At 48.1% G+C, this 16092-nt stretch overlaps 1 protein-coding gene across 2 annotated transcripts in view; it reads left to right on the forward strand.

Annotated features, from left to right (window-relative positions):
* ATP9B (ATPase phospholipid transporting 9B) overlaps nucleotides 1-16092 on the forward strand; it is a 2364768-nt gene that overhangs the window by 192755 nt on the left and 2155921 nt on the right. For both annotated transcript variants that reach the window (XM_086965515.1, XM_086965516.1), the window contains exon 2: nucleotides 12287-12460. In XM_086965515.1, coding sequence (XP_086821641.1) covers nucleotides 12287-12460 — 174 coding nt within the window. The remainder of the gene's footprint in view (nucleotides 1-12286; nucleotides 12461-16092) is intronic.

Below are 16092 nucleotides of genomic sequence, written 5' to 3' on the forward strand. Positions count from 1 at the left end.
ATAAGTCAATATAATATTGTCAGAACCGAGGCGCGATATCTGCCTCTTCAGTTAATTGCTCTCCGTCAGCAGAGCGTATAGCTCTGATTTGTGTCCTCCCCCCGCTTCGCACCCAGCACCCTTGCAGGTACCGATCCTGGTCTGTCCCCCTCACCGTACGTGCGCGCCGACGCATACTTCCCCATGTGTTTGACCTCCCTGTCCGCCTCTTCACGATATTCACTTAACAGTCCCCTAATCTCTTCCGCTAGGTCTTTATTATCGTCTGACACCAGTCGTTCCTCCAATTGCCCCAGTTTCAGTTCCAAGTCTCTAAGGGCTAGATGTAGGTAATTCCCATTTACAGACTCTTAAATACCGAATTTTACCGATTCGGTATTTAAGAGTCTGTAAATGGGAAGGGGGCAGATTTAGGTAATTTTAAAATCTGAATTACCGAATCTGTAAAATTCGGTATTTACCGATTCTGTAAATACAGAATCGGTATTTCCCATTGATTCCTATGGGCTTTGAAGCCCATAGGAATCAATGGGAAATACCGATTCTGTATTTACAGAATCGGTAAATACCGAATCCTGCAAGGGTGCAGGGGGTGTCACTTTGACACCCTCTAGCACCCTAAGTACAGGCTTGTGTGCAATGTGGCACACATACATGCCCAAGGGCATGTCTGTGTGTCACATTGCACAGATGTGCATGCACAGATGTGCATGCACACCTGAATTCGGTATTTTACCACACAATAGGATTGTGTGGTAAAATACCGACTCTTAAGGGCCTGTGGCACTGTAAACTGTGCCACCTACATTTGTAATTACAGAATCGGTATATTTACCGATTCGGTAATTTACCGAATCGGTAATTTTACTGAATCGGTAAATATACCGATTCTGTATTTTTCAGCCCCCTACATCTGAAAACCCTAATACCGGTCGGAAACGGCCGAAATCGGCCGTTTCAGACCGGTATTAGGGCTCCTACATCTGGCCATAAGTCTCTGTCTTATGGCTCTAAGGACCCCCAAGTGTTTAGTCATTACAATGCGCCCAATGTAAACCTTAAAAGCTTCCCATACTGTTTGGAAGCTATCCAATGTCCCTATGTTTGCCTCAAAATATATTTCAATTGCCTCCGCAAGCTTCCCCTTAAAGAGGAGATCCAGCAGTGAGTAGGGTGGGAAGCGCCATGTAAACGGCTGAATTTTTTTCTTAGGTGTGGTCAGGACCAGGAGCAATGGTGAATGATCTGAGAGCGTGCGCAGCAGGACCTGACAGACCTGGATTTGTACCAACAGTGACGTAGAGGCAAGCCAAGAGCCTATGCGAGTGTGCAAATTATGAAAGGCGGAGTAGTGCGTGAACCCCCCCTGTTCCGGGTTGCACGTCCGCCAGACATCATTGAGGTCCATATTGACCATCACAAAGTTCAGTGCGAGTGCCGCTGCGGCAGGACGCCTGGCTGGGCCCGCCGATCTATCCAAGTCTGGGTCCCTTACCAAATTAAAGTCCCCTCCCCAGAAAAACTGTGTATCATGAAAACTACATGTAGCTGTAGACAGCGATGCAAAAAACTCTGGGCAGTTATAGTTAGGTCCGTACACGTTTATTATCACCAGGTCCAAGTCCCGCCCCTTACACCGGGAAATTACAAAAAACCCCTCCAGTTCTGCCCTCAGCAATTCTAATGTGTATTCCGATTTGGGATTCACCCACGTCAGCACGCCTCTTGCGTGCGTAGTAAATCCTGCCTCATGATATTGTCACCAAGACCTCTGTAGCGCAGCATCGTGCTCGTCAATGGTAGATGGATCTCCTGAATCAGGGCCACATCTATAGCGTGTCTGTGGAGGTAGCTCAAAAACCTGCGCAACTACGCAATGTTAGGGATCATTAAGACCCCTAACATTCCAAGACAACGCTCTGATATTGTGAGCCCGTCCAGGGCTATCAGCTGTAGCCTGCCCCGCCATCAGTGTAGTCTCTGCACATAGTGTGTCCTGCTATATCTTGTGTACATGTGCTGTACCCTGCTTGTGAAAACAAACAAAATAGATCCCTCAGATATTCAATAATCATCGCACCCACCCCCTCCTCACTCTCACAGTTGACCGCCCCCCAACATGGTCACTCAGTGCCCCGGGTCCCACCCTACCCCCCTTTACAACACCCCGCAAACAAACCTCAAAAACAAATACTGTGGTCTTCAGCACACGTGGGCAGAGGTCACTCCGTATATGGAGAATAAAGCTGTATTACACTTTGCTCGGTGTCCCCCTCCGTGTCCCGACGTGTCTAGCCTTATACATCACCCGGTTCCGAAATAAACATGTAATCTTAGCTGATGCCTCCCTCCACATATCCTTTACATGCATCTTAGCCCCAACAGTTTCAATGTCCTACCTACTTTAAGCCTTAGCAGTGTCACATCATTAGCTATACTACACAGGATCGCGGCTCCCCCCCACCTTACTTCCGTTTGATGCAAATGTCCTTCTATATAAGTCCTGCTCCTCCATCTGGCGGCCACCCGCTGCCTCGTCCAACAGCTGTCTGTCCGGGCTTCTGTGTTGTTCCCTCGACCACCCCTTCAAAGCCTGCTGTAAGGCCTTTTGGTCTGTGAATATATGGGACCACCCCTGCTGGTTCACTCGGAGTTTCGCAGGATATAGCATAGCATAGTCGATGCCTAGATCACGCAGTTGTCTCTTGAACGGGACAAAATGTTTCTGTGCTTCCTGCACTCTTGCTGTAAAGTCAGGATATATTGTAATATCAGAACCTCAGCGACTTCTTCTCCTGTGCCGCTCTTAGTGCCGCGTCCCTGTCCCTATAGTTAAGCAGTTTAGCGATAATGGGTCGCGGTGGGGCACCTGGGCGGGGTCGGGGACCAAGGGAGCGGTGCGCCCATTCCACTAAAAACATTGTCGAGAAGACTCCCTCCCCAAGCAGCGTAACCAGCCGCTTCTCTATGAACATCTACCATATTCCCAGTGGGGGTAATCTCCGGCAGTCCCGTGATTCTTAGGTTGCAGCGCCGCGAGCGGGCCTCCAAGTCATCAGTCTTGTCATGTATGGACTGCATGAGTTTCCCTAGTTTCTTGTGATCGGTGTCTAACGTGGTATGTGCTTCTTTCACCTCCGTGATCCTTCTTTCAGACATGTTAAGTCTCTCTGCATGTTTATCCAGTCTTTCTGCCATTCTATCCATCCTATAGGTTAGAGCATTCATTTTCGTGCCTAATGTCGCAATCCCATTCTGCAATCTTTTTTCCATTGATAAGAGTAAGCTCCGTATGTCCGTACCAGTGGCGTCGCTCTCCGTAGCTGGCTGTCTCGTGGACTCGGCGTCGCCGGTGTCGTGGGATTTTGAGCGCTTCTGTTCGAACGGCAGCTTTGATTGGGTCTTGTCACCTCTTCCCATTATACCCTTTAAGGGGGCGAATGGGGTAGCACGCGAAGCCTCAGACTTAACTGCGATCCTGTTCCGAATGCGTCGGTCCGGCAGGAGGCAGGGGGTGCCAACTCGCAGTCGTCACTGGTATACTCCACCAGTCAGCGATTAACTCGTGCCAGGCAGACTCAGGGGGGACCAGATCTTTTCCGCTGCTGCTGCTACGTTTCACTTCTCCTGCGTCCCAAGGGTTCTTCCAGGTCAGCTGGGCCGCTCCAGCACTCCCCGGGTGCATTTGCTCCTTCTCCCTGTAGTCCCTCCTTATCCCTGCTAACTGCAATCCGCAGTATGTAGTAGTAGAGGTGCGGTCCTCAACTCTTCCTCGCACTCCCTCGGGCAGCCAAGAACCTCCTCCACAGTTGCCGCACTATGGGGGCAAGTAATCTGGGCCTGGGTAATCTGCGTTGCGTCCCCCGCCCCTAGGTCTTGTGCCTGTAGGGGAATGTTACACTTCCTCAACCCACCAGTCCACCCGAGTGAGGGCTCACTAATCGGCACTGTAGGGGGGTGTAGGGGGCGAGGTGCGCTTCACACTCCGCGCCTGCTGCCCCTGTAAGCTGTGTATTGTGCAAGCTGGCGCCCCCGGGCTGGCAGCAAGGCTCTGCCTTTCTCACCGCCTAACACGACTCGCCTCCGCCGTCTCTATCGAGGCCTCTATTGCCCCTTGCCACGTCCGTCCGTCCTCTTGTGCCTCACGTATGCAGCGCACCTTGTTCCAGGGTTCAGCGGAGGCCCGCTGCCTGCTCTCTCCAAATGGGGGCCGCGTCAGTCCCAGACCCCCCTCACCAAGGCAGGCCTTCTTCTCCTGAGGCTCGTAACCGTGGGGCTCCAAGTGCCGTTTGGTGTAACCGCGGGGGGCGGGGGCCCGGCCGCAGCACGGGTTTCTCACTTCCCCGTCTGCAGCCGCCCCGCGTGGAGTGATTGGCCGTGACTCTGGGCGTTGCACTCAAGGGCACTTGTGGGCCGGGATCTTCACCATGCACCGTGCCCTCTGCCTCAGCCTCCACTCCTAGGCTCCCTAGGGAACAGTAGGAGGGGGGGATCGTCGCTCACCCCCCGCTGCAACGCATGGGTCTTGCGCTGTTTGCTTCTCCCTCGAAGCTCCACAGGCAGCGATCGACCACCGCCCAGATGTCGAAGGCGGCGCCGCATGCAGTATGACTTTGCGCCGGCCTGCCACCCACCACAGTCCGCGGCTCGCCGGCCAGCAGGGCCGACCTTAGGCATGTGCAAGCTGTGCACCTGCACAGGGCCGCCAAACCCCAGGGGCCGCCACGCCAATATATATCCTTAATATAATAATCCTCTGAGGATGGATACATATTTGCGAGGCGACCCCAGTGGCAGGGATTTGGCGGCCTCTGGCTCCGTTCCACTTCCAAACACCCTGACCCCCTTCCTGAGTTCCGGGGGGCTCTTCCCCACCAGGACCCCCTCTTCCGGGGCCCCCTACCTCACTCCCTGCCCAGGGCCGCCATGAGCCTGGAGCCGCCCCTGCGGCCAGGGAGCTGCTTCCACCTCCAGCCGCGTTATCTCCCAGTCCAAATGACTCAAGCAGCCCAGGATTCCGCACCGCCGCAGCGCTACCCGTTCAGCAGCAGGGTCAACTTCTTCTGAGGCAGTATACTTCCACCTTGAAAGGGTTTTTAAACTTCAGTTGAGCTTACTTGCTACATTATGCTGAGGGAGTAAAGTTACACAATATATACCAAAAATTCTGTATATTTTATGCATACTTGAGTATAACAATCTGTTCCACTCGGAGTGCTCTGCATTGCCTGTGGTGGATAATAAGCGAAAATATGTATCTGCCTGTGCTTCAGTGCATGGAATTTTTGAAGATGGCAACTTGAACGCACCATCCCCAAACCCTCAGCTCTGGTGATACTTGGTACACCACAAAGTCACAGATTTACCACTAGAGCGGAACTTGCAGACTGGGAGGTGTCTGGCGTTCAGTCAATTGGGGAACTTTACAGAGATGGTACACTCTTACCATAAAATACCCTGGTTAAGAAGGAAGGACTTCCTCTGGAACAGTTCTTATTGCATGCTTCATTCAAAGGGGCCCGAGTCGCAGTCGGGAAGACACATCGAACAAGTTGCTCACACATTTAACAATACTGTACCTACATGTTCTGGGGCGTGGAAAGCACTTAATCCTCTGGCTAGCAGAATCATTGCTTACCAATACAGCACTTTCCCTCACGCAGTTATGTGGTAAGTGGGCAACTGACTTAGGCCATCCCTATACCGATAAGGAATGGGATGCTGTACTGGAGAGTCCCATCACAAGCTCCTGAAACACCAGATTCCATTTGATTCAATTGTATGTCGTACATAGGCCCTATCCTACCCCCGAGAAAATTAATCGATATCTTGGGTGCAATGACGTCCCCTGCCCCCGCATTCAGCTGGCAAAGGGCAATTTACTACATATGCTATGGGTCTGTCACCTGATCGCACACTACTGGAAAACTCGAACGTTTTGATTGCTGCATTGCACAAAAAGGGATCTCACGTTCAAATGGGAGGTATGCATCTTAGGTAGGTATCGTAGGGTCAAGAAATACGTTGCGTCCCGATTTATTGATCTGGGGCTGATCCTGGCGAAATGCCTCATTACCTGCAGGTGGAAATACCCTGATCCCCCACATGCTGAGGCACGGTTGCACTTGTTTACAAATTAGGTGCTGACGGAGAGCACAGCCTTACAATTTGGGCCTAAGAAAACACACTATTTTTGCTCACTGAAACACTTTAATGGCAGATTTGCATACTGATATGCCCTCTTCCCCACAGATTAATGAATCCAATGTAGATGGGGACGATGCAGCCATGGAAGAGTATCACGTTGCGCCTCTTGGCGGCGGTTATATCGCTCTCGCACACCTTTCAGAGTTGCACTGAACTATCCACAGACAATTAGCACATCACTAGGGGCCACTTTTGGGAGAGCCTATACTTACCCACATGTGCATGTGTGTTGTACGCAGCAATAGAGAGATGCAACTGACTGCTTGGACAATGATCATTTTTATTGGTAGCCATATACAAAATGTATGTTGTAGAATGTTGTTTAAAAAAAAAATCTTTTTATTCGTATTTCACATATAGCAAATTCAGAAGCACCTATTCAATATAACTTACCATTTGATATGTTTGTATTACAGTATTTGCATATACAGTATACATTATCAACTTAAGCCTTAAATACCTTCATGTTTTTGCCATATTTCATTCTTACCGCTTTTATTAACATGCTAAAGTTTTGTCTTTGGCGTGTACCTTTAAACCTTTGTGAACTCCCCTTTTCCTGGAACTTAGCACATGTCTATGATGGGTATATTAGAATGCAAGCATATAACTTTTGTTTCTATCACACTACTATCTCATATAGCCTTCGGTCCACATATCCCCTTGGATTATATAGGAGTAGTCAGTAAATATGCTCTCAGAGGGTCCCAAATGTCTTTTGGCCTAGAAGATAGTGGAAGTAGTTCGACATATATGAGTGACTGCTCTTGCCAGAATATAAGATCTCAAATCCATTCCTTAACCCCTCCCACGCTCATGACGAGCTGAGCTCGTCATGAGCCACGGTTCCCGTGTGCTCATGAAGAGCTGAGCTCATCATGACCGTTAGAACGCTCACTCGCGGGGCTAATTCCCCTGCTGCGCGAGCGTTTTACACAAACGGGTGTGGCCGTGACGAGCTCAGCTCGTCTTGAGCACACGAGCACAGTGGCTCATGACGAGCTGAGCTCGTCATGAGCATGGAGGCGCTGTGCGCACCCCCCCTTCCCCAGCACAGCAGGGGAATCAGCCCCGCAGTGAAGGGGTTAAACGTAGGCGCCCTTCCCCTACCCCATCTGCAGACAACCCTGCCTTTTGGTAATCAACAACCCCAGTACTGTATACTTTCTACATGCTGCCTCCACATCCTCTGTATATCCCAGCAAGGCTGTGACCGGCGATGCCTGCAAGGGACACTCGATCATTTGTGGGAGTTTATTAAATACCTGATGCTAGTATTGATTGATATCTGCACATTCACTTGCTAGGTGCACGAAGTCTGCAGCCTCTCTTCCGCAGTGATCGTATTTATCACTATCCCGTGACTGAAATTTATAGTGTATCATACGTAGTCGACTATTGGCGGTTATGTGTCCTGTCTGTCTACAGCAATACTCCCACTGCTTGTCTTGCAGGGCAGCACCAAGCTAAAACTCCCAGAGTTTACGCGATCTCGCTTTATATACCTTACGGGATGTTTGTGTGTTATGGTATAAAAGAGATGTCACATGCGGCGGCATATTAGTTTGTAGTATTGCATGTAGTGGGGCAGTATTGGCGGTTTGTGCAGAAATAGAGGCGTAGCTGCCTTCGCACTCTGCTTAAGCCTGACATATAAGAATTGGTTCATTGTTGTTGTTATCTCATGGAGAAACTGTTCCCTTGTACGGAACTTACCATCTTCATATAAGTCTCCCCACATCCGTATCTGTGCTTTACTCAATAATTATCTACAAACTGATTCCTGAGTCACTTTTAGGTCTGGGTGGTACGGAAAGGGAAGCAGGGGTGAGTATAGCATTGGTGTGTCCAGCGTCTCTGCAGCGGCAGCCATACTACTGAGGTGCATGTTACAGTAGTTGGGTCTGCATCTCTAATCTTAGGCTGTACCGCTATGACCCCTGACAATGCTATTGGGTCCATATATCCTAACTCCACAGCTAGGTGTGACCTGTTGGGGGGGTGAAACCAATATGCAGAAAAGTGTGCCTGTGTACACCACTAATACAATTCCAGGTCGGGAGCCTCAAGCCTCCTCCCCGCATCCCCTGTGAGAAGGGGCGAGTTATAATTTCCCAATTGAGCCTGGGTTGTTTGCCACCTCAAACTGATTGGATCAGCTGTGTCTTCAGGGCTGCGAAGAATGATCTGCCGGGGTTGTAGGGGATGTTAGTATAAAGGTATAGCAGTTTGGGTAGTATCACCATTTTTATCAGGGAAATTCTTCCTGCCATACACAGGGGCATGGCTATCCATTGTGTGATAGAATCAGTCAAGGTTGCTAAGGTTTTCCTTGTAGGTTGTAGAATGTTGCTTTGTAGCAGAATTATTTAGCTCTGTAATCAAAATATGCTGTAAAATGGAGCATTTGTAGGTGTTCACCAGCAATTATTGCATACATACCAGCACTGTACTATTAAACTCTGTGCTATGGTAAAGTAGGTAACACCATGTACATGTATGTGATGTGCAATGTTTTCAAAACTTACTAAGCCATTGCTAAAGTTATATGTATTGCATATGTGCTGAAAGATATCTGAAAAAACAATAAAACAGATTTAAGCAAAAAAAGATGTGAGGCTAGTGTTATAGGAATAACTTATTAACTCTGTGATAGTTCACTGTCACAATCAGGGTGCACTAGATGTACGCATGTTTTTTTAGTACTTTAACATAGTGGTGATTAAGCACTGGACATAGAATTTAAGATTATCCTTGATAATTACTTGGTGGTTATTTGATGAATACTTGTATTATTTGTCTTCACTGTGTTTTTTTTTTAATATGGGGATTTTGTTTCACTGACAAATGAATCCCGAAAAGCTTTGGGACGTGTTAACAGTTGTTGAAACATTCGACATGCTGAATAAAACAACTTTATTTTGAGAAGTGTTGAATTTGTCATTGAGGACCAGTTATAAATACTGTGAACTAACTTGGCGTCCAATAAAGGATATGACTGTGCTCTCCGCGGTACACCACTAAAGGGATGTGCTATTGATGGCTTACAGTACCTGATGACTGGTAGTCGAGTATGGGGTTGTACGCAATAAAATATTTGAATCGGAAAATTTTGGGTCATCAGTGTATGTGTTTGGTAACAGTTGTGATTATACACAATATCAGCCATATACAGCAATCTGCATAGCTGCATAGTGAGCCACCTAGAAGGTGCTTTGATGCCTTATGAGGTGTTTGGAAAGTGCTTTACAAGTGCTACAGTACAATCCAGTGTTGGCTGTCTCATCAAAGAAGCGTTCCGGGATAGTGCGGAGTTCACATTACAGACCCGAGAGACCTATTAGATACTTGGGTTCTCAGTCAGCTACTCTTAACTTCAGCATGTAAAGGCCTATTCTCCTTCAGAGAGAATGACTGTAATCAACTAGGCAGTGCCTTTTCTTGCTCAACAAGACCAAAACTGCCTGGTGGTTCCAGGGACTTTTGGAACTTCATGCTTCCTGCATTGGAGTGATGTTCCATGCCAGACTCCAAATAGGCTTCCTGCAGCAACACATTCCACAATGCTACGACCAGCTCTCTGAGCAAACCATATGAAGTGCATCCCAGTCCATACATCCTTGGGTGGAATTTTAGAATGGTGAGGTTATTCTCCTCAGGGGATTGCTTCTTTTACCTAAATTTTCCCCAGGCGTGTGGTCAACCTTGATTCCTCAGTGTAGGAGTGCAGAGCACACTGTAGTAAAGTTTCAAAATATAAAAAAAAAAGGAAACGTCTGCCCGTTACTTCACGGGGACGCCCAGTATCGGTGTTCGTGAGGAAAATCAGGCGCGTCCGCTACGAGAAGAGAGAGAAGGTAGCGCGCACACTGGGAAAGCCAAGTGGGTCTCCAGGTAAGCCGTTGTAGAATCGCCGCGACTCTGAAAGTTCAAGGGAGGGGTGACGGGAGGCACGACTCGGCAGATGCACCAAAAGCTACGAACAACACGCAGCTACAAAAATGAATATGCCAAGCAAGGGGAATATCCGTTTATCAAAGCGGAGCTTGACTCCGAGGAGGCGAAGCAGGAAAACAGGGAATCCAAGGCAGGATACTTCAGGACTGAGCAGGAACGTCAAGCGCCGCCATTACTTCTCTGATAGCTTAAGAACCTCCCCTGGTATCAGGTGACCCATCGCAAGGCAGTATGGGACAGCACACAATGCAACCCCGCACAAGGCATTATGGTCTTTGTAGTGCCTTTCCTGTAGCCCTGGTTCGAGGTCTAACACTAATGTACTTGTTTCCTCTGGTACAGTATTCTATTGGCCCTCAGGACCATCATTTAGTTCTTGCTAGACTGATACCTTTTGAGGATACAGTGAATCCTGGGACATTGCTCTTCTCTCATGGAAGATGGCCCTCTTACTCCTCAAAGCATTGGTCAGGTGCGTTAGCAAGACTGTTTGTTCCTCAATGCCTAACGCAATGTTTCATACACACTGGATGGTTCTCCACACTTACTTCTCCTTTATTCTAAAAATGCTCTTTGAATTCCATCTAAATAGGATATTGTTCTTGTGACCTTCTTCCCACATCCTCATGTCCAATTGGCTGAGTAGTGGGCTTCTACTACATATGTGTTTTCATCTCAATTAAACCAGGGATCTGCATTCACCAGACTAGCTTGTTGTTGTTTTGGGAGCATTTATGCTAGTCATGCAGCTGCTAAAATTCACGATTGCCAGATATATATATAGCCTTCTCCATCACCATTGCTATGGAACTGACGAGCTTCCATCCAGATTCGCACTTCACCAAGGCTTTAGGTGTCATTCTCCTGACATGTGCCTGTTAGAGGTATATGCTGGGTAGCTATATGATGTCACCACAGAAAGCAAAATTTGTCCTGGAATTTCTGCAGACTATACTGACCTAGACCTAAGCTACCTGATTCCCTCTGTCGCTCGCATCAAAAAAGCCAGAATGGGAGGCAGGTCCTTCCGCTCTCTAGCGGCCATGCACTGGAACCTCCTACCCACGGACACTAGGCTAGAGACCAATGAGGCCTCTTTTAGAAAGAAGCTGAAAACCTTTCTTTTTACTTCATAATGGTACTCCTCTCTCTCCTCATAAAAATGCTCTCTCCACAGCGCGGGGACACGCCGGGAGGCGTCACCAGGCGCTTTACAAACTCCTTTAAACTAAACTAAACTAAACTGTCTCCTCTTCCCTTTCTCGTTCTCAGAAGCTGTGAAGTAGTCCCACTGTGTGAGAATGTGAAAGAACCAGAAGTAGAATTAAGATGCTTCATAGTATTTTAGTATGTAAGTCAATAGGCCCCCTTCACAAAATGAAGAGGTCTGGTGAGGTGAGGCATATACTCAGGGTTGAGATCGACCTGAATATGAGATATGCAGTCTTATGCCATCCAGACTCTCGGAACCCTCAATTAAAAGTGCTACAGAAGCAGTTTACTCTCCTTGCAGTAAGGGAAAGGAACATCTACAGGTAGATAAAGGGCAAGTGCTTTCAGAGTAGGAGTAACAGAGTCACCCAACGGATAGGTATTGACCTTTACTACATCACATGATGTAAAGTTACAGTAGGTAGTGAAGGGGAATATAGTCGTATGATAGCCCTCGTTGTTGAATTCCTGTTTTTTTTTTTATAGCGCCGGGGGTCGCAGTTGTAGCACCTCTGGGGGCAGTGGTTATATTTGATGCTGCTTGAGGGAACATATTTATCTCCATGCATAGTTGGGGATTGCTGGCAGTTTCTTCTAAGAATATTTACTAGTTGTAACGTCTGAGCATCAAATATAGTACAAGATGTCTGGAATAGCTGCAGTTATTAACCAGTTCTTTGGCCCTGTTAATCGAATATGGACTTGGTGATTTAGTGAATTTCCAAGATAATCAGAAATGCATTCCTTACCTTGCTTACTTCTTTCTTGCTGTGTTAGTAAGGCAAGACAGGATGGATGTGCTTTCTATATAATTGTGAGTCGTGAGTTTCTATCGTTTTCGTTAGAACAATCATTATTGCCTTTAAACGTTATTCTCTTTCCATTAAGCTTTATGTGATCTGCATTACAGGTACGAGGTAGATGATGAAACTTCCCCATTGGATGAGATGCCACTGATGATGTCTGAAGAAGGTTTTGAAAATGATGAAAGTGATTACCAGACGTTACCCAGAGCAAGAATTACCCAGAAAAAAAGGGGCCTTGGATGGTTTGTTTTCGGGGGCTGGCATTTTCTTTGCACAAGGTATGTAGTTTGCTTTTGTTATTCGATTTTGTGTCAGTGAAGTTACTTCAAAAATCTGTATCTTTTGAACTGTTGTGGTAAATATATTATGACTCTTAATTTCCACTCTGGTTCAGAGGTTTGTGGAGATCATGACCTTATCTCTTTTGTCATGCTAACCACTACATTTCTGAGATGAGTCTCCCTCCCAATGATGATATTCAGTTGCTGACTTAAAAAAAAAAAAAATATCTTTTTATTGGATAAACACAAACAAAACTATACAAACAAAGAATAATAAAGTGCAGTGCAATCTCCATCGTTTTCACTCTCTCATTACAGTAATACAATAATCATCACCACGAATCGATTCACAGGATCAACAATGTATTTGCTTGTCTTATAAATCCCTACATTGTAGAAACATTACTGAGCTTCCTGATCTACTGAGAGTGGGGACGCGTCATTAAAAGGTGTACATATCGACCCTTTTCTTATTTTCCAGATTTTAGTCCATTTTTGTGGGTATCCCCTGCCTTCATAAATGATCCTCTCCGCCTGCATGCACCAATCCATATCTGTTGCTGACTTTTAAGCAGAAATACAGTAATTATTATTGCAGTTCCGAGCAGGGCCGGACTGGGAATTGAAAGCAGCCCTGGCAAATTTTGGCAGACCAGCCCCCGTCCGGCACGTATCGAGTGAGTGCAGGGGGTGAGCCCGAGCGCTACTAGGGGCGTTTTGGGGGGGTTCTCCCCCAAGAAAATTTTGAAAACGACAGACCAAAATGGTGAATTTTACAGCACATTTTTCATTACATTTTCAATTGTATCAACTTTCATCTTAACTGCTCCGTCATGAGCCGCGGTTGCGCTGTGCTCATGACGGAGCGGTTCCGTCATGGCCCTGCCGCCGCGCCTGCGCGGCGCTGATTTCGCGCCTGCGCGGCGCGTTCTATTGAGCGGGCGGGGCCATGACGGAACCGCTCCGTCATAAGCACAGCGCAACCGCGGCTCGTGACGGAGCGGCTCCGTCACGAGCATGCGAGCGCCGCTCGGCCCCCCCACCCCCCCAGCGCTGCGGCGGAATTGCCGCCGCAGCAAAGGGGTTAAAGAGCACCAGGTTACCCACCCAGTCATATGTACCCATAGACATTCTTTCAGAGAGCACCAAAAATAGACACAAGAAGTGAATCAGAGAGAACAAAGTAAAAGTGAGACCAGCCCCCCACATGGTGTGTAGCGAGCACACACCCAGGCCAGTAAGCATGGAAATGTCACACATGAGCCTCAAGCTCCAGGTCACTGAGGCCAGAAACTATGGAAATAGCACACATAATTAAGCACCCAGGCCAGAAAGCATGGAAACGTCACACATAACCACCCAGGCTGACAGAAGGCATGGAAATGTCTCAAATGGCATGCCACCCTGGCCAGAAAGCATGACAAATTAACACAAAGGCCCTGGTCTTGACATGACACATCTTTAAATAACCTACTTAAGTGGGTGGCACAAATAAGTGTTGCAGGCCCACTAGCAGAATTTAATGTACAGTCCCTGGGTACATGTAGAACCACATTTCTACAGACTTACAAGTAAATTAAAATTGCCAATTCGGTGTAAGCCAATTTTACCATGTTTGAAAGGAAAGAACCCAAGCACTTTAGCACTGGTTAGTGGTGCCCTTGGGTACTCGTGGTGGCACTGCCCTTGTTGGTTTCTACCCCTGCACCAGGGGTAATGAAGAATTCAGGAGCAGAAAAGAAACTAAGGAGGGTTTTAAAGGGCCTATTAGTGTGTGAAGTGCCCCATACCCGACGACTTTAAAAACTTTTCACTCTATGAGAGAGGAGGTGGAGGAGGGGGCATGAACAAGGAGAGGTATAGCTAGCAAGTAGCCTGAGAGCCACACACCTCTCTCTCCCCTAAAAGTCTAGCAAAAGCTTCAGATGCTACCTCTAATTTCCTAGGGAGGTTGCTTGCAACCCCCTTTGTGGATGTCAGCAATGCAGAGCCTCCACACACAAGCTGGAAGGCTGCTCTGTGCAAGGATTTTCAGTTCACCTTGTCTAGCACTATGATAATAGCTCTTCCCCACCATGTGAAGGGAGCCAATAGTCAAGTCAAGTCATAGAATTTGTATAGCGCACTACATACCCAGAGGGGAGGAGGATTACTTGTCAAATATCCACGTTTTAAGTTGCTTTCTGAACGCTAGGTGGTTCTGGGTAAGGCGAAGGTAAGCGGGGAGTGAGTTCCAAGTTTTAGCAGCCAGGTATGAAAAGGATCTGCCTCCCATGGTGGTCTTGTTGATGCGAGGTACAATGGCGAGGGCTTGGCTGGAAGAGCGTAGTTGGCGGGAGGGGGTGTAGAAGGACAGTCGTGAGTTGAGGCAATCTGGTCCGATGTCGTAGAGTGATTTGTGTGCGTGGGTAAGTAGTCGGAAAGTGATCCTCTTATTGACGGGAAGCCAGTGGAGGTCTTTAAGGTGACCAGATATGTGTTCGTTGCGTGGGATGTTTAATATGAGCCTGGCTGAGGCGTTTTGGATTCGTTGGAGTTTCTTCTGGAGTTTGGCGGTAGTACCCGTGTAGAGGGTGTTTCCGTAGTCCATTCGGCTCGTGACCAGAGCGTGGGTGACTGTTTTCCTTGTTTCGGAGGGGATCCAGCGAAATGTTTTTCTGAGCATGCGAAGAATGTTGAAGCAGGAAGAGGATACGGCGCTGACTTGTCTGTTCATTGAGAGTGAAGAATCCAGGATGACGCCTAGGTTCCGTGCGTGGTCTGTCGGGATGGGTGCTTTTCCGAGGGCTTCCGGCCACCAGGAGTCGTCCCATGCAGAGGGGGATGAACCTAAGATGAGGACTTCTGTTTTGTCTGAGTTCAGTTTTAGACGGCTTTGTTTCATCCATTCGGCAACTTCTTTCATTCCTTCGTGTAGGTTAGTTTTGGCGGTGCTGGGGTCATTGGTGAGAGAGAGGATCAGTTGAGTGTCGTCCGCGTAAGAGATGATGTTGAGGTTGTGTTGGCGTGCGATGGCCGCGAGGGGGCTCATGTATACGTTGAAGAGGGTGGGACTGAGTGAGGATCCTTGTGGTACGCCGCAGATGACTTCAGAGGCTTCGGACTTGAATGGAGGAAGGCGGACTCTCTGGGTTCTTCCGGTGAGGAACGAGGTGATCCATTCAAGTGCTTTTCCTTGGATTCCGATGTTATTGAGGCGTTGTAGAAGGGTGCTGTGGCAGACTGTGTCGAAGGCGGCGGAGAGGTCGAGGAGGATGAGGGCGACTGTGTCTCCATTGTCCAGTAGAGTTCGAATGTCGTCTGTTGCTGCGATGAGGGCGGTTTCAGTGCTGTGTTTTGCTCGGAAGCCAGATTGTGAGGGGTCGAGGGATTTGTTGGCTTCGAGGAAGGCGGCGAGCTGGTTGTTGACAGCTTTCTCGATGACTTTGGCCGGGAATGGAAGAAGCGAGATGGGGCGGTAATTTTTGAGTTCGGTGGGGTCCGCTGTTGGTTTTTTCAGAAGGGCGGTGAGTTCAGCGTGTTTCCAGTCTTCCGGGAAGGTGGCGGAGTTGAAGGAGCAGTTGATGACGTCTCGGAGGTGTGGTGCTATGACGGAGTCTGCTTTGTTGAAGATGTGGTGAGGGCAAGGG

Source organism: Lissotriton vulgaris, chromosome 4_1 (assembly GCF_964263255.1).
Source record: "Lissotriton vulgaris chromosome 4_1, aLisVul1.2, whole genome shotgun sequence".
In the NCBI taxonomy this organism is placed as follows: domain Eukaryota; kingdom Metazoa; phylum Chordata; class Amphibia; order Caudata; family Salamandridae; genus Lissotriton; species Lissotriton vulgaris.